An 18,533-nucleotide genomic window follows, 5' to 3' on the forward strand; every position below is an offset into this window, starting at 1 on the left:
GGGTCTGTCCTGGTCGGGTTTGTGCAGAGTTTGAGAACTCTAATGGTTGGTACCGGGTACCCATACAAATAATTCAATTTCAGTTCTAAACGCAGAGTCAAGTGCTATTTAATACTGGGATGAGTACCGAAATTCAGTTCTAAGTAGGAAGCGAATTAACACATGGTTGGTACCGGTTCCAAGTAGGAAGCGAATTAACACATGGTTGGTACCGGTTCCAAGTAGGAAGCGAATTAACACATGGTTGGTACCGGGTACCCATACAAATAATTCACTTTCGGTTCTGCGTATCGATTCCTGACCTAAACGTGCAGTCAAGCACTATAAATACCCTGTTCAAACTACTCCCCTCCAAAAAACGCTACCAGAGCATCAAATCTCGTACCACCCGTCTCAGTAACAGTTTTTACCCCCAGGCAGTCAGGCTGCTGAACAGCTGACCTTGAACTGTATTGCACTTCACTTCACTTGCACTTTCTTTTACTGTTTTTTTTGTCTTTTCTTGCACTATAGATGTTTGTTTATGTCCTGTGTATGTAAGACGGAGAGTGCTCTGAGCAAAATAAATTTCATTGTATGTATACTCTGTATCTATACAAATGACAAAAAAAAAAAAGACAAATAAACCTGAACCTGGATTTATTTATTTAGCAGCAAACTCCAGTAAAGCACCGTTGTAAGGAGATGTGTAGCTGTGTGTCTCTGTAACACACCGTTGTAAGGAGATGTATAGCTGTGTGTCTCTAACACCGTTGTAAGGAGATGTATAGCTGTGTGTCTCTGTAACACACCGTTGTAAGGAGATGTATAGCTGTGTGTCTCTCTGTAACACACCGTTGTAAGGAGATGTATAGCTGTGTGTCTCTGTAACACCGTTGAATGGAGGAGTAAACAGCTGGAATAGTCAGAGCACACGCTCTGTATTCCTCCTCAACCGGTTAAAATTAGACTGCGCAACAGTGACACTTGGTGAAAAACGCTATTTCCGTGCTCGGACACAGCCAGGGACACCCAGACACAGGGACACAGCCACACACATAGCTGTCTATAGGAGTGGTTGCACCACTCAGAAATGTGTTTTACACAAGGCCTCCTGGTGGCGCTATAAAGAGCAGATGTGAAACAAGGCAAAGGTTTTCCTTGGCCTCTAGGGAGTGTGCATACAACGTTTTACACACATCGGTGCAGTTATAGGTAAATACACAACCATGCCAGGTATAGCGCCACCATGAGGCTGATTTGAGAAGGTTCAAGTGGCATTTGTTCCTATGACTAGCGGGAATGTGCATGCATAATTTCACGGAAATCACACGATGTGTTCATGATTTGCGGCATTTTCTTCAAAACTGAGCACTCCTGCGAACTTTGGAAGCCAATCTTAGCCAATCAGGATGGAGTATGAAACATCTGAAAAAGACCAGTTTTGTGTAATGGCTAAGAGACTGTGTACCAATTTGAGTAATGTTTGGACCAAATCAGTAGGTGTGCTGTCCAAAAATGTGTTTTGCAATAATCGGCCTCCTGGTGGCGCTATAACAGGGCCATGTGGAAAATTTGTGTGTGCAGAGTTTGGCTGCAAGCCAAACGGTGCCGGAGATTAGCTGTCCACAGACGGACATACACAAGGAAGGACGGACGGAGGGCAAAACATACTCTCCCCTAGCCCTACAAGCAGAACCCAATGGTACTGAAGTTTCTGACATTTTGAGACCCAGACCATGGGGTCCTATTCCACCTCCACTCTGCCACCGGGTAAACACAAATAAATGTAAATACCTTCGGATGAGTCCTTCTGCGCTCTTTGCCGGCTTTTTTTCGTTTGAGGGCTTCTGAATGTGTGAACTTTAAGTACCTATAAATACCGCTGTGAATATCTCCTGTGGCGCGGAAGCCGTTAAGTATTTTTAATCTTTGTTTGACCGATTTGATTCTTCTTTTCCTTCCTTGTTTATTGACACCTCATTGTACCGCCTATCTGGCTAGCTAGTGGCGCTATGACAGAGCAGATCAGAGGCAGGAACGTAGCCGGCACAAGCCAACCGCACATCGGGAGGCGGTACAATAAACGGTAAATAAACAAGAAGAATCCAAGCTTCCAATTCAGTCAAACAAAAAAAATACTTAACGGCTTCCGCGACACAAGAGAATTCGCAGCGGTATGTATAGGTACTTATAGTTGACACCTTCAGAATAACTCAAACGAAAAGAAGACGTCAAACGGCGCAGACACGATGTTACCGAGGATATTTATGTCCGCGTTCCAACATTCCCATACGAAAACAAAGTAACGCACAGGGACCCTACGGGTCAGCCCGGTTCGGGTCGGATTGGGCTGACCCAGGGGGTTCCGAGAAGGGGCTAACTCTCCCCATGCCTTCGGCCTGGTGAAGACAATTAACTACAGTTTGAGTTTAGCGCTAGGACTCTACTCCACCGAGTAGGGACAACATTTGTGTACATGTGCTTTCTGTTGAAGATGAAATCAAAGTGTACAGTGACATGAAAACATGCACTTACTTATTCTGTGTAACTTTATCACAGGCTGCTTCAGCATGGAGGTCTGGTAGATCTGTTCCTCCGACATCTCTCTCTTAAAAAGCCCAAATAGTTCGTCTCCTCCTTCGGTCCGCTCTGACGGTCCAGTACGTTTGAGGCCCGCTTTTACCGTCTGGGATGTGACTTTACTCGCTGACATGTTGTGTTCTTGACTCAGTCCTCTGCTCTGCTTCCTGACTAAACTCTCCCAGATCAACAGAGAACAGAAGTTAGAACAGTGCTAAATGCTAAACTAATCTAACTGTAACAGAGCTAAGCTAATGGCCGCCGCTGTTTGTCTGTGGAATGAGCATCAGTGCCCATCGACTCCCAGAAAAGTTAGTCCCGTTTTTTCTTGTCTTTTCTTTGTCTGTCTGAAACAGTGCAATGCATGTTGGGAAGAAGTAACTACTTTTAATGGGTCACAGTTATCTGTGCAACACATAGCCCTGGTCCAATGCTAGAGACTCGCTGTAAGCACTGGACCAGGGCTATGCAACACTGTGGAAAGCAGTAGCCTAAAGTATTTCAATGGGTCACACAGTTCTCCACGGCAATGGATTATAGATGATATTTAGCCTGGGGTAACCAGTTGTGTGTGTGTGTGTGTGTGTGTGTGTGTGTGTGTGTGTGTGTGTGTGTGTGTGTGTGTGTGTGTGTGTGTGTGTGTGTGTGTGTGTGTGTGTGTGTGTGTGTGTGTGTGTGTGTGTGTGTGTGCGTATTGTGGGCTATATCGTTACACCACTAATATTTAGTCTCATAGTCTTAGTCATCATAGCTTAGTTTTTATTTTGTTTTCGCGAAAGAAAAAAGGTATAGTCAACACAATTTTATCGTCATAGTTTTAGTCGCCGAAATGAACACTGCATGGTTGTCATAGGAGGGCACCCTTCTTGAAGTCTTTCTTTCTCCATAGACCTATATAGAAGACCTGCAATTCGTGCGTGCGTCCATGTGAGCGTAGCATAGGCTATGTGTGGACTGCTTTACTGCCATTTGTAAGTATTCAGGATACCAATAAAAGTGGCCTACTGCTGTTTGTATGGACCTGGTCCTGCCTGTGCCAGATCCCCCGGCCGTGTGCCAACTCAGAGGGGCTACGGACCAAAATGTGCTGCCCAGTGTGGGAGGGCGACGGCTCGGCCTGTGGCATTGAATCAGGACGTGGTCGTGGCAACTGCACCAAAGTGAGGGTGACATTTGCTCCTCATGGGGACCAGTATCCAAAGATGACAGACATTAGCTGGAGTAAGAATGAATGGAATATTGGTGTAACGTATTTGCTATACTGCATATTATTACGCTATACCATGGCTCCCCCTAGTGACAGTTTTATGGTAGGCTATGTACTCTCCAGCGCTAGTGCGCATGTACACAACCCTATAATGTATGCACACCCATGATGCTCACAAGATCTATGCTGGTAAAATCCATAGAACATTACGAAGTTTGTTAAAACATCATGGCACCTGACTGTTGACACTTTACTATACAACGTAAACTAAATCGTGTCGTTTCAAAAATAGTATCGTCGGCAGCAGGAGCCAGGACCTTTGTTAGCAGCTCAACAACACAGCAGGTAGGATGAACTGATTCACATTGTGTGTTACATCCGTTTGTATTTATTGAATCATCTTTTAAGAATCGTATTTCTCTTATATCTGCTTGCTTGTTATAAATGTGATCATAAACAAGTACTTACTAGCCGCAGCAGCAGTAAAAGTACATTGTTTGGTTGCATAACTTGTAGTTGTAGCCCTGAAACACGAGCGTCATGTGAATTGTGAACCATGGCTAATCGTGTTGTTGATGCCATAGCCGTGGTTCACATAAAGCAGCTTGTAGGCTACTACATGACTACAAGACCACATGTTTCAGGGCTATTGATGCCACCATCAATAGCTACATATAGAACATTGATATGATGTTTTGTTATCTCGTTTTGTGTTTTGGTTTGTTGTTTTTGTTCCATTTTGTCTTGTTCCTGTTAATTGTATTATCCTGTCTGTCTTTGTTTTTGTTTTATGTTTGTTTGTTTTTGTTTTCTTGTTTTTTTCCCCTTGCTTTGTTGTTGTATTTTACCTATAAAAGACATTTATTTGTTAGAAGGGTAGGCACTATAAGCTTAGGCTTCAGCCTACACCTTTTTGGTCAATGTTTCTTTTGCAAAAAAAAGCAGGCACTGTATTGATTTGTTTTGACCAAATGATGACCAAAATAAATAAACTACTACCATTATTGTAACCCTGACGTTATATCGGTGTCACACATCCGCCTGGCTGACAGCAGACTGCTAGGCGAGCACTGGAGCTTTTGCATTGGGGCTCATATGGCCAGTCTGGCCATATATGGCCAGCGTGTCTTGAGTGTACAGGGTTTGATGAGGTCAGATAAACATGGCATGTCAGAACAGGTCAGCCCCATATATGGAGATCTCATTCATAGTCTGGATTTTCGGTGGTGAGGTGACCACCGAACTACAACATGACGTCACGAGCCACGGTGAAGAGAAAACCACCACCCCAGCGCTTCTCTCTGTTTTTACTCACCACCGCTCAACGTTATTTCAGCTCCGGTGGTCAGCTCACCACCGGAGCGGTCGTCACCTCACCTGCTCACCACCGAAAATCCAGACTATGAATGAGCCTTTGTGGCAGCGGGGGCAGTGCCTCGATTGTACAGGGTGGGGAGGATCAACATATGGAATGTCAGAACAGGTCAGCTCCATAGGAGATCTTAAGGCCTATGATGGACTAAAGTTAAGTTCCCGAACTTTTAGTTTAATAACGTTTAGTCCACAGGTTCTTTTCAGGAACAAAAAAATGAAATAAAGCCTATGGGAGAGATAGATGTTTACAGAAATGTTAAAGTACAATACAATATAATACTCATAGGAAGACTCATAGCAAGGAGTATTTAAGTTGAAGTTGTGAGCAATAAATAAAATAAAAACAAAAGTGACATGAGTAAGACAGAATTTCAGTAATTCCATCCTTGCCACTACAAAATCTGGTCACAAAGGTATAATATATTTCACCCAATTAGACCAAATCTTTATACATTTTCATTCATGTGTCTTAACTCACCATGCTTGCAAGAGATATAAGAACTTTCTTAAAAGAAACTCACACTTATGCCAGTGTGCCAGTGTTTACCCTCCCCTGTGCCAATGTTGGCACAACTTGGCACCCGTGCCTAAGGTTGCCTATCCCTGGTGTACATCACACTTTGGCCTGCCCTCTAGGCTGCCCTATTCACCGCTCTCAAAGGGCACCTACGGACAGCTGCAATTTGAAACTGGCCCCTGTAAAATCTGAATCCCCACCACCCACTAATTCTTCCCCTCACTGTAGGCCTATGTTTTTTTTCCTTTTTTACCTCCTCATTTGTACGTCTCTAAATGTTATGATGAATTGAACATGGTGGACACTATTGTAAACAAGTGTAATGCTTTATGGTGTCGGCCACAGTGAACAGTCTTGTATTGCGTTGTGCTTGAAATGCTCTGTAATTCTCCAGAACTGTTAACTCCTTCAGCGCCACCTGGTGGTCACCAGTTTAGGCTCTGAGTGCCAATTCTCCCATTATAAAGAAAGAAAGAATTTGTAATTCTATTATGCATGTAATGTGCATGTCATCACCTGTACACCACATTAGAAGATTTTTTCTTCTTTTTTTTTATTCCCAAGGGAGGACGTCTTAACGCCTGTGGCACCCATTGCAAAGACGTCCATAAGACGGGAAAACATCCCTGGCACTTAAACAGTTTTAATAAATTATTCAATCAATCAGCTGTTCTTGTGAAACTGTCACACTGTTTCAACTGGAACCTTTTGCAAAGACTGTTAATCTCCACTAGGTCTCCAGTTATTAAAGTCCTTATTAATTTGCTTCATTTCAGACCAGTGTGTGGAGTCCAGACTGCAGGTGAAGATGAACTCTCCAGACTCAGCCACGGACATTTCTATTAAGGAGGAACCTGAAGACATTTCCATTAAACAGGAGGACCCTGAAGACCACCCAAAACTCGGTATGTTGCATACATGCATACATACGTATACTGTATACAAACTACAGTCTAACTTACTCCTTAGCCCACGTATGAATTGATTGATGGAATGCTTTAAACCGCACAGAGGTACAGTACAGTGTTGTTTTTTGTCAGGCATTTTAGTCATTTGGACGAAATGCTTATTAGTTTTAGTCACATTTTAGTAATTTCTATCCTTGATAGTTACTTGCGCAAGCAGAGCGGGCAAGTAATGTTTTTCGTCAGGTGCTACGATGCGCAGCATGTCCCGTACCAGCATATGACGTGATGAAGATATGTACCAATGCAGGGTATAATTGATTGTCGATGGTGACGTAATGATGATATGTTTCAGTGTCGGGTGGATTAAAGGTAATGCCCCTATGTATACATGTATGTAATCTGACACCACTGCCATATCAAGCACAAGTAATCGCTGCCACTGGACATACGCAAGCAGACCGTGCAAGTAGTGTTTTTCGTCAGGTGCTGATGTCCCGTACCAGCATTATGATGTGATGAAGATATGTACCGATGCCAGGGAATAATTGGTTTTCGATGGTGACGTAATGATATGTTTCAGTGTCGGGACATGTACTCATCAAACGACCCAAGTAACCACAGTATACCCGCTAATCAACTTACAAATTACATATACATATACATATATGTACATAGAGGCATTTCCTTTAATCCACCCAACACTGAAACATATCTTTATTACGTCACCATTGAGAGCCAGTTATACCAGTACTTGCACGCTCTGCTTGTGCACTAGTAGGCCATTTATGGCCTACTTGGGTGCAACAAGCAAGTAGGCACTCGACAGAGTGAAGTTCTAGTTTAGTCTAATTTTAGTCAACAAAAACTTCAAGGGTTTTAATCCAGTTTTAGTCCAAAATAAATCTTTTATTTTATTTTTGACAGACTGACAAGCCTTGTTTTGAGTTTTCAGAACCACTTGTAATAACCTTTTTACTAACGGTTTTGTCAGTCTTAGTAGGTAAAAGCTTTGTACATCAAACATGGAGGATAGAAAAATAGGTTTACATTTTAGGAATCCTGTGTTGACTAACTATTTTGTTTGCTCCTAGCCAGTAAAGTTGATGAAGACATCTCTTCACACTGCTCTGAAGTTGAAGTTGAAGTAGAACTTGAATCTGACACCAGTGATGGTGGGGAGACCACTGAAGACAGTTATGCTGGGGAGGTCACTGAAGACGGTGATGATTGGGAGGAGACACCTGGAGGTGTCCACAGTGAAGAAAAACGTTTCCAGTGTAAACTGTGTAAGAAGAGTTGGCGTAGTTCATATCGTCTCAAGATACACCAGCGTGTCCACACTGGAGAAAAGCCTTTACAGTGTAAAGTGTGTAACAAGAGTTTCAGCCGTAAAGATAGTCTTAAGATACACCACCGTGTCCACACTGGAGAAAAACCTTTCCAGTGTGAACTGTGTAACGAGAGTTTCATTAGTTCATATCAGGTTTTGAAGCATCAACAGATGATCCATAAGGGAGAAAAACCTTTCCACTGTAAATATTGTGACAAGAGTTTCAATACTAAAGGGATTCTGAAGACACACGAGCGCGTTCACACTGGAGAAAAGCCTTTCCAGTGTAAACATTGTAACAAGAGTTTTAGTGTTTCAACTACTCTTAAAAGACACCAGCGAGTCCACCCTGGAGCTTTCCAGTGTAAACTCTGTAACAAGAGTTTCAGTGTATCAAGTCATCTGAGGGAACACCAGCGTATCCACACCGGAGAAAAACCTTTCCAGTGTAAACTGTGTAACAAGGGTTTCAGTAGTTCATATCTTCTCAAGATACACCAGCGTGTCCACACTGGAGAAATACCTTTCCAGTGTAAACTGTGTAACACAAGTTACAGTACTTCAGCTGGTCTTCAGATACACCAGCGTGTTCACACTGGAGAAAAACCTTTCAAGTGTAAATGGTGTAACAAGAGTTTCAGGGAATCAAATACTCTGAAGAGACACCAGCGTGTCCACACTGGAGAAAAACCTTTCCAGTGTAAACTGTGTAACAAGAGTTTCAGGGAATCAAGTCATCTGAAGGCACACCAGCGTATCCACAACGGAGACAAACCCTTCCAGTGTAAACTGTGTAATAAAAGTTTCATTAGTTCTTATCGTCTCAAGATACACCAGCATGACCACACTGGGGAAAAACCTTTCCTGTGTAAACTGTGTGACACGCGTTTCAGTAGTTCAGCTGGTCTTAAGATGCACCAGCTTGTCCACACTGGAGAAAAGCCTTTACAATGTAAGCAGTGTAACAAGAGTTTCTATGAAGCAGGTAAGATGAAAAGACACCAGCGTGTCCACACTGCAGAAAAAACATCCCTCTGTCCATTTTGTGGCAAGAGTTTTACTAGGTCATCTGACCTGAAGAGACACCTTTGTATCCACACTGGAGAAAAACCTTTCCAATGTAAACTGTGTAACACAAGTTTCAATGACGCAGGTAATCTGAAGACACACCAGCGTGTCCACACTGGAGAAAAACCATTCATCTGTCCATTTTGTGGCAAGAGTTTTAGTAAGTCATTTGCCCTGAAGAGACACCTTTGTATCCACACTGGAGAAAAACCTTACCAATGTAAATATTGTGACAAGAGTTTCATTGAATCAGCTAAGCTGAAGATACACCAGCATGTCCACACTGGAGAAAAACCTTTCCAATGTAAGCTCTGTAACAAAAGTTTCATTGAATCTCGTCAGCTGAAGACACACCAGTGTGTCCACACTGGGGAAACCTCTTTTAATTCAGTCAGCTGACCTGAAGAATCACCATTGTGTCCACACTAGAGAAAAACCTTTCCACTGTGACAAGAGTGTTAGTGAGTCAGGTTCTTTCTAAATCATTGACAAGAGTTGTTACAAGAGTTTCAGAGAGTCAAGTGAACCAAAGAGACCAGTATGTCCATACTGAGAGAGAGAAATCCCACCTGTGTAAACTGAGCGGTGCAGGTTGCTCAACAACCAGTGGCGTGCACAGATAGACACTAGGGGCCCTTTTCCCTCTGGACAAATGTGCCCTTTTGAAGAAAATAAAAAGTTTTAGTTGTTTGTACACTGTAGTGTGTACAGTATGTGGACCATGGTGACATTGATCAATTCTTGATAAAAAAGCTTCTAATATATACAGACAAACACATGCGACCAGTTATGTTAATCGGACAGATCCATCTTGATCACATGACTATAGAGATGTGTAGTGATTTGTGTGATGTTTGGACAGAATCTGTAGGAGTAATATAGTTATATATATATATACAGCTCCATCTCAATGAATTATAATATTGTGTAAAAGTGTTGCATGGAATTTGCATGTTCTAGGGGACACGGGGAATAACGCACGTGTTCCTTCCACGCGCTCCATATTGGGGCTAGGTTGGCAGAGGGTGTGTAGAGCCCAGGATCACATTAGATAATTGACACGGGTGAAAAATGGGTTACAAACTTGTGCGATAAAAAGTATTCTCATCCATTGTGCATAAAGTGAAGTAATTAAAACTTGTTTTAATCTTGATGATTATGGCGTACAGCTCATGAAAATCAAAACATCCTATCAACAAATTAGAATATTTTATGAGACCACTAAATAAAATATATTTTTAAACGAGACATATTGACCATGTTGAGTCTCATGTCTCACACCTTCCTCTTGACAATACAACCTAGATTCTCTGTGGGGTTCAGGTCAGGCCAGTTGGCTGGTTAGTTAAGCACAGTAATACCATACCATGGTCCGTACACCAATTTCTAGTAGTTTTGGCTCTGTGGGCAGGTGCCAATTGCTGCCTGAAAAGGAAGATCAATTCTAGTAATGGACTAACCGGTGGGTATAGCACAAGATTTCTTAAAAAGTTCTATACCTTGAGTAAATGTCACTGTGGAAGGAGGTAAAAGGTGGCAAACTTAAAAGAGGGTCCAAGGCAGCTCTGTCCAGAGCTGGGGTATGTTCACAAAAACATTTTAAGACTTCTGTACAAAATCTTAATCCTACTATAATGAATGGTACCTGATGATCATGTTTTGGATCACGACATCCCATCTTTACGTCTGAATAAGCACCTCCACTAAATGCCTAAATTGTATACACAGCTGGATTCGCCTGGAATTGTTCCTTCAAGGACGTGCTCCAGGTTGTTAGAATTCACGTTTGCATGAGGAGAGATATATATAGTCCCATTCAAATGGAAGGTGTGCATTTCGCAGATGTATGTTAAGGTGTGTACAGGGTGGTGTCATTGGTGTGCTTGGATGTGCCTCAAATCTCATAAATGTAGGGCTGCAACTATTCATAATTCCCTTAGAGAAGAGATTATTCTATTGGTAACTTTTTTTGTTTAATCGTAAAATCGAGAAGCTTTAATGTCATTGTAAATATATTTGACTATTTTATACTTTGTCACACAATGTTGCAAGAATAAAAGAGCCGATCTAGCAGCTCAGTTGTGACCTTATACGTCTTCATTTAATTATTAATGATTGTATTAATTAAACCAATTGCTGCACACTTAAATCCATTCCCTTCACAGAGCTCATGTCCTGACCTAGCCTCAACCTCATAACTCCCTTATAACGCAGCCTGCCTGCAACCTCGGATCTACATCATGGGCAAACTGTACATCACTGCAAACTGTTCATATAGTATTCAATCAAAACCAACTGTGAGCACTGCACCAGAAACAGTAGAGCATATACTTCATTATGAAAGAAATGAAAGAGCTGAATTAGCTGAAGTAAGAATAAAGGGAATATAGTGGTGTGTAATGTTATGTATTTATTTGTAATCCTACAATTCCTATGCTGCATAGTATTATAGATAGAGGCATACTGTATTACGCTATACGATGGCTCCCCCTACTGACCGTTTATGGTACGTACGCTCCAGCGCTAGTGCGCATGTGCACAACCCTAATGTATGTTCGCCGATCGCTGCTATTGTTTTTTTTTTTTCCATAAGAGGCTGAGAGGACGAGGGGGCTTAGGCAGCTGCTGCTAAAATCCACAGAACAATAAGAAGTGTGTTAACCTTAACCACTGAAACACAGCAGGTATTATGAACTAATTCGCGTTGTGTTTCATCCGTTTGTCTTGACTCGTCTTTTAAGATTTAGGGTAGACCCTAGATGTATCGATTCTGACATTTTCAAATCGATGAATACATCTACGAAAGTCTAAATCTTAGGCTAAGATGGAACATGAATCGTATCTTATCTGCTTGCTTGTTATACATATGATCATAATCAACCAGTAGGCTATATAGCCGCAGCATAGCTCGAGTCCATAGCTCTAAATGCCACCGCAGCAGCAGTAATAGTAGGCCTATACATTGTTTTATTATTCTTTTATTATTAATATCGAAAAAAAACCTCTACGAGAAACAAAGATTTGGGGCTAGGTTCCATCCTGGAGGCAAATCTTTTCCGGTGATAAAATGTCCACCAAATAATAAAAAGGTCAACCAAAGAACAGCAGGGATGGCCCCAGAAATGTGTGTGACTTGATCACACTTGTGCATAATAGTCATGCATATCAGAACAGAACTATGGTTTAAAAACCCACAGAGCTAAACAGCCTCTCACTATAACTACTATACTGTACCTACACAGGCAAGCAGTAGGGCCTACTACTCTATTCTGACTATGGAAAAATACATTTGTCTTAATATTTTGGCATTGATTATATAACTATCAGTATTCATTCTTATTTAAACTATAGTCTTTGTGTGAATGTGTGCACAACTGCACATGCATTGAGCCTGTCAGAAAGTGGGTTTCTTTAAACATAAATTGGGAATAAAATGGGCTCTTGGGCTTGAAAAGGTTGGTTACCACGTCCACTGCTATACAGGATCTCCTCACTGGTCAACAAAAACACCTTCAGTCCTCGTACAAGGTTTCTTCAACTATGCATGCACCTCTTGGTACCACAGCACCTCTAAAGGCCCTTAAAACAAGGCTCCAAACAAACTGGTCAGGCTACTACTTGGCCTCAGTCCCCGAACCCACCTCACCCCTGCCCACTTTGACAGGCTAGAATGGCTTTAGGGTTGACAGAGTACAGCATCTTGCAATGGGTGTGGTCCACACGATTCGATACACCACCAAGATACCCATGTACCTGTCTAAATACTTCCTTAATGTTAACAAAGTCCACACCCACAACACCAGAGGGAGTTCAACAAACCATGTGCAACCCAGATTCGGCACAAACTAGGGTCTACATTTATTTCACTCCTATGCTACCAAATTGTGGAACGCCCTACCAACAGTCATTAAGACATGCAAATCCCTTGACTCCTTCAAAACTGCTCTCAAAGGGCACCTACGGGGGTCTGCAATTCGAAACTGGCCCCTGTAAAATCTGAATCCCCCACCCACCCCTTTTCCCCCCTTTTTACCTCCTATGATGATTTCCTGTTTTTGGCTATATACAGTAGAAGTGTATATTCGTACGTCTCTAAATGTTTTGATTAATTGAAAATGGTGTGCCCTATTGTAAACAAGTGTAATGCTTTATGGTGTCGTCCACTCACAGTTAACAGTTTTTGTATTGAGTTGTACATGAAATGTACTGTAATTCTGCAGTGCAAACTGCCAATAAATACTTCAATCAATTGGTTGCATATCTTGTTGTAGGCCTGAAACGTGATAGTACGAGCGTCATGTGAACCATGGCTAATCGTGCTGATGCATAGCCATGGTTCACATGACGCTCATACTATGACAGTCTTGTTTCAGGTCTATTGATGCTTACCAGATCCACTATTGTAACCCTGACGTTACATCACTGTGGCTATACTAGTATAATCTATACATAATAATACTTACCGGTACATTATTTGAGAGGGAGAGAGAGAGGGGAGAGAGGGACATTTAGGCTGTAAGAACCATGGCTTGGACACCTACGCTTTTGCCCCTAAGTGCCCTTTTCCTGCCCAATAACATCTGTGGGCCTTTTTATGTTTACATACATCATACACATACATCGTGGGCTTTGAGCACCTGCCCCCTCTACTCAGCTCTCTCTGCACGGCCCTGTTCCAATTAGATTAATTGGTTGTACTTTTCTTGTTGACCAGAGAGAGAGAGAGTGTGTGTGTGTGTGTGTGTGTGTGTGTGTGTGTGTGTGTGTGTGTGTGTGTGTGTGTGTGTGTGTGTGCGCAATCTCTAAGTTAAGTCTAGTTGTGTGATCCTCATTTACATGTTTATTACATGTTTTCCTGAGTTGCGTTGTGTGCTGGGGTACAACCTTGAGTTTGAGAGTTCCTGACTCTTCAAAGTAATAAGTCTAAATGGTTTCTATAAACTCATAAACCCAATAAAATGTTTTAAGATGTACCCTGTTTCAGAGAGGCAGCCATTGTGGATTTGCCCGGTATGGCTACCAGAAGTATAATTCAGAATTGTCTTTTGTTATATTATGATGTTGGTCATGTCCATCCATGGTACAAACATCAGACATGTGCATAAAAGTGAATATGTTTGGAGTTTAGAGATAACAATGAATTATGTGGTTTTGCATGATCACAGTATAGCAATAAAATGGTATTCAGCTACCCTTCTGAAACTGCTATCACACATTTTCTCACTCCTGGATGTCAGACGAATAAAATGACACCACACATGTCTTGTCCCTTTTAGTGGTACTGCACTGGCACTGGCACGCAGCTCCCTGCTGCTTGAACTGAGGAAGAACATTAAAAACAGATTGGTTACTTTCACTTCATTCACTTTGTGTACACTAAAGTTCTTCCTTATTCACTTGATTTCAGACCAGTGTGTGGAGTCCAGACTGCAGGTGAAGATGAACTCTCCAGACTCGGTCAGGGACGTTTCTATTAAACAGGAACCTGAAGACATTTCTATTAAACAGGAACCTGAAGACCACCCACACCTCAGTAAGTTTCATGTTTCATGTGCTCTTCCTTTCTTTAATATTTTCTGTTCTGTAGGGATGCCACAGTTTTATTGTATTATTTGCACTATACAATAACAATGGCAAAATTACACTGAAAATATCCAAATATGTAAATCTATGATCATTGGAATATCTCAAATCTATTTTGGAAAGTTTATTTTGAATGAATGAATGAATGAATGAATGAATGAATGAATAGTTTATTTCGATCTTTCAGAGGGAGACATTACACAAAAACAGTTTACTTTTTCTTTTTTAGGTGATCGAAAAGATAGAACAAGAAAAGAAAATTAAACAAACAAAAAACATATTTCGTAACATTTCTTATTACATATAAGCACATGTGCACATAAAAGCACATTGTATTTTGCACAAACTCAAAATAAAACTGGACCATATAAGTTCACCTTGTGATTTTATTTACAGTATGGATGTAGGTCTCAAACAGATTGTTATGGTCTCTGTAGAAGACAAGGTGTCTATAATTGGCTCTGAGTCTGCACTGTGTGAGATAACACAGATCTTTCACTGCTTTTTCTCAGCTTCTTGTTTTGAGGTTTAACCATTTTAACCCTAGCATCCCTATATTGTGGGGAACAGTTTCCTGGAATAGCCGATCTACAAGCTCACAACACATTGCAAGAGATTGGATGGAAAAAAAGTTACTAAATATTTTTTGGATTATGGGGAATAAAACAAATCTTGGGATGGCATCGATTGCAAAGGTAAACTAATCTCGGTTTCTCGGGCCCGGCGCGGAAACAGTTAACAATATATGATGATTTGGGGTGTTATAGTACTGTACAGTAGAGGGCGACCCCCACACGGTAACTGTCATTTCTCAACCGTTTCGGAAGTGGGGAAGCTCGCCAGAACCGGGCCGGCAACCTGGCCGCGTTCTTGTGGGTCTGGAACTTCCGTGGACCCCCACACAGAGTTGCACCACTCACCTAACACGGGTGTGATTTATTTTTAACATTCAGAACTGCAATATTACCTGTAGTTAGTAACTGGTTAGTCAATCTTATCTTATTAGCTCATTTCATGGATCATGGAATAAGTATGGATTTACATTATTAGGAATCTGGTGTTGACTCATGTTATTTTTCTGCTCCTAGACATCCTGCACATGGTTGTGTGTAAAGAGGAGGATTCTCCTAAACAGGAGATGAGCCCCAGTCTGCTCCAGGAGGAACCAGAGCCTCCACACATTAAAAATGAACAGGAGGAGCTACTTCAAAGACCAGAGGAGCCTGATGGGTCAATGTTGACATTACTAACAGTGAAACGTGAAGATGAAGAAGACATCTCTGCACACTGCTCTGAAGTTGAAGTTGAACTTGAATCTGACACTGAAGTCACTGAAGACAGTGATGATTGGGAGGAGACCAGTGGAGGTCAGTCATTGTTAAACACAGGGACAGGAACTACATGTTTGGGGAAAACCGGGAGTTGGAATCAAAGAGGTTGATGAAAAATACAATCGAATCAGAAATATTAACAGGGAAACCGTAATGCTCCCTAACAACGGAGTTGTTTGATGATGGAAGCTTACTCTTTTTTGTTTTTATCTGTACTGGCCAGTTTTAACCTGCCTCCCTCCTCCTCTTTCTCTCCCTTCTACCCACCCCCACCTCTCTCTCTCTCTCTCTCTCTCTCTCTCTCTCTCTCTCTCTCTCAGAAGTTGGGTCCCAGTCTTCCCAGACTCGGTTCTCTTGTTCTGAGTGTTCATACTCCTTCACATCTCAGGTCTTCCTCCATAAACACATAAGGGTGAAACACAATGACCTCTACTGCCAAATGCTGAGGAATGGACAGATCACCTCATCAGTCTTTCAGCAAATCACCAGCTCTACAACCAGTCAGAAACAAGGAGACACTGATGAACCGAGCTCATACAGTCATCAACAGTTTTCCAAGACTTTAACTCAACCAGATGGAGAAAAACCTTTCCACTGTAAAGATTGTGACAAGAGGTTCAGTCGGTTGGGTAACCTGAAGACACACCAGCGTATCCACGCTGGCGACAAACCTTTCGACTGTAAACTTTGTGACAAGAGTTTCATTCAGTCAAGTGACCTAAAGACCCACCAGCGTATCCACACTGGAGACAAACCTTTCCACTGTGAACTTTGTAACAAGAGTTTCATTCAGTCATCTAACCTGAAGAAACACCAGAGTGTCCACACTGGAGAAAAACCATTCCACTGTAAACATTGTGACAAGAGTTTCAGTCAGTCAGAGCAGCTAAAGACACACATGCGTATCCACACCGGAGAAAAACCATTCCACTGTAAACATTGTGACATGAGGTTTACTGATTCAAGTAACCTAAAGACACATCAGCGTATCCACACTGGAGAAAGACCTTTCCACTGTAACCATTGTGACAAGACTTTCAGGGAGTCACATTCCCTCAAGAAACACCTGCGTATCCACACTGGAGATAAACCTTTCCACTGTAGACATTGTGACAAGAGTTTCATTCAGTCATGTGACCTAAAGAAGCACCAGCGCATTCACACTGGAGAAAAACCTTTCCACTGTAGACATTGTGACAAGAGCTTCAGTGAGTCCGGTTCCCTGAAGAGACACCAGCGTATCCACACTGGAGAAAAACCTTTCCACTGTAAACATTGTGACAATAGTTTCAGGGACTCACGTTCCCTCAAGAAACATCTGCGTATTCACACTGGAGAAAGAATCTAGAGTTTCAATTTGCTCATTGGGAGCATTACATCAAACACCTGTATATTGGTAGGGAGGTGAATAGAAAAGCAGAACTATTATGGATATTCATACTGCTCCTTTCAAAAGAGTTCTCTGTTACGACACATCTTTTGGAGACATTCCGCCAGATTCATATTTTATTCTTTTTTTCCCCCTGGAATTTGTTCAGTTTGTTTTGTCATTTTGGTTAAATGTATAATTTTTTTATATATATATAGCAGAGGATGCCACTGTTGTATTCCAGGGTGAGTAAGAAAATCCCTGCTTGTTCGGGAAATGTTAGAAAAACTCTCTCCCTATTCTGAATCTCATATCCTGCGCAGGGCTTTAGATTGCCACCAGAATTAGTGTGCAAGTTAACATTTAACCTGATTGCATTTGTGTGAGTTTACGATTATTAGGTTGGACGTTCACCACTTCATTTATAGTGTGAGTTTACTTGAGTTATTTACGTTGATGAAATGCTGTTAAATAACCGTTCTGTTCTTCAAAGTGACTGGTGTAATGCAACTGAATATATTAGTCTTGTTATTACAACATTGTTACACACAAGACAATCATCGATTTTCTGATCAAATCTTTCAATCCAGTTGAACTGCCTCACATGCGCATTTGATACGTTTGTGTTGATCAGGTAGTGGAGTGCGAGGAGGATACATTTCACACAAATAGTGGTATTGAATCACGTGCAAAACAATAAAAACAACAAACTGACATGCGAATCAATAGCTTGTAGCAATCTGTAAGGTCTAAGATTATTTCATGTGCAAGCACTGCAGACTCAGGGCTATATCTTGCATGGAGCCTTATCTCTAATGCCCAATAAGCATCTGTGTAAAGTCGGTCTGTCACATATATGCATATTACCATTATGGGCATAGCGGTCGGATATGTGGCTCTGGACAACCTGAACTCAATGTATGCCTATGGTTATCTGTCTGGGTGATAAAAGTGTTCCATTCCATGTTTACTTACAACAAATGTACAATATATTTGTAATACGTGGTGATTTAGAGGTGGAACGGCCTGCATCATCTTTTATAACTAAAGGTTGTAACCTGAACAGTTGGATAATGTGCATTACGTAACGCAATAGCCTGACCCAGTGCAGTGTATCCTTTAATCAATCTATGTTACTCAACTCAATGTTTCCCAGAACATTCTGGTACTATTTGGGACATAGCCTGCATTGCTCTGATATAGTTTGTGATCATCTTACTGTGTCACAGTCTGAATTTATACGGTTACATTACATAGTTTGAACATTAGCTATATGGTTTTTTT

The 18,533-nt window shown here is 41.6% G+C and overlaps 2 protein-coding genes across 3 annotated transcripts in view; both read left to right on the top strand.

Annotated features, from left to right (window-relative positions):
• LOC310870890 (uncharacterized protein) overlaps nucleotides 1-18,533 on the top strand; it is a 172,379-nt gene that overhangs the window by 122,835 nt on the left and 31,011 nt on the right. The window lies entirely within an intron of this gene.
• On the top strand, nucleotides 6,469-17,580 carry LOC310870185 (uncharacterized protein; the record flags this gene model as incomplete). Its single annotated transcript, XM_083781273.1, has 6 exons — nucleotides 6,469-6,565; nucleotides 7,660-7,854; nucleotides 14,374-14,499; nucleotides 15,638-15,916; nucleotides 16,201-16,614; nucleotides 17,573-17,580. The coding sequence occupies 6 exons, from the start codon at nucleotides 6,469-6,471 to the stop codon at nucleotides 17,578-17,580; spliced, it is 1,119 nt and encodes a 372-aa protein (XP_083637399.1).

This window comes from Protomyctophum parallelum (assembly GCF_964188405.1).
Source record: "Protomyctophum parallelum genome assembly, chromosome: 1".
Classification (NCBI taxonomy): Eukaryota; Metazoa; Chordata; class Actinopteri; order Myctophiformes; family Myctophidae; genus Protomyctophum; species Protomyctophum parallelum.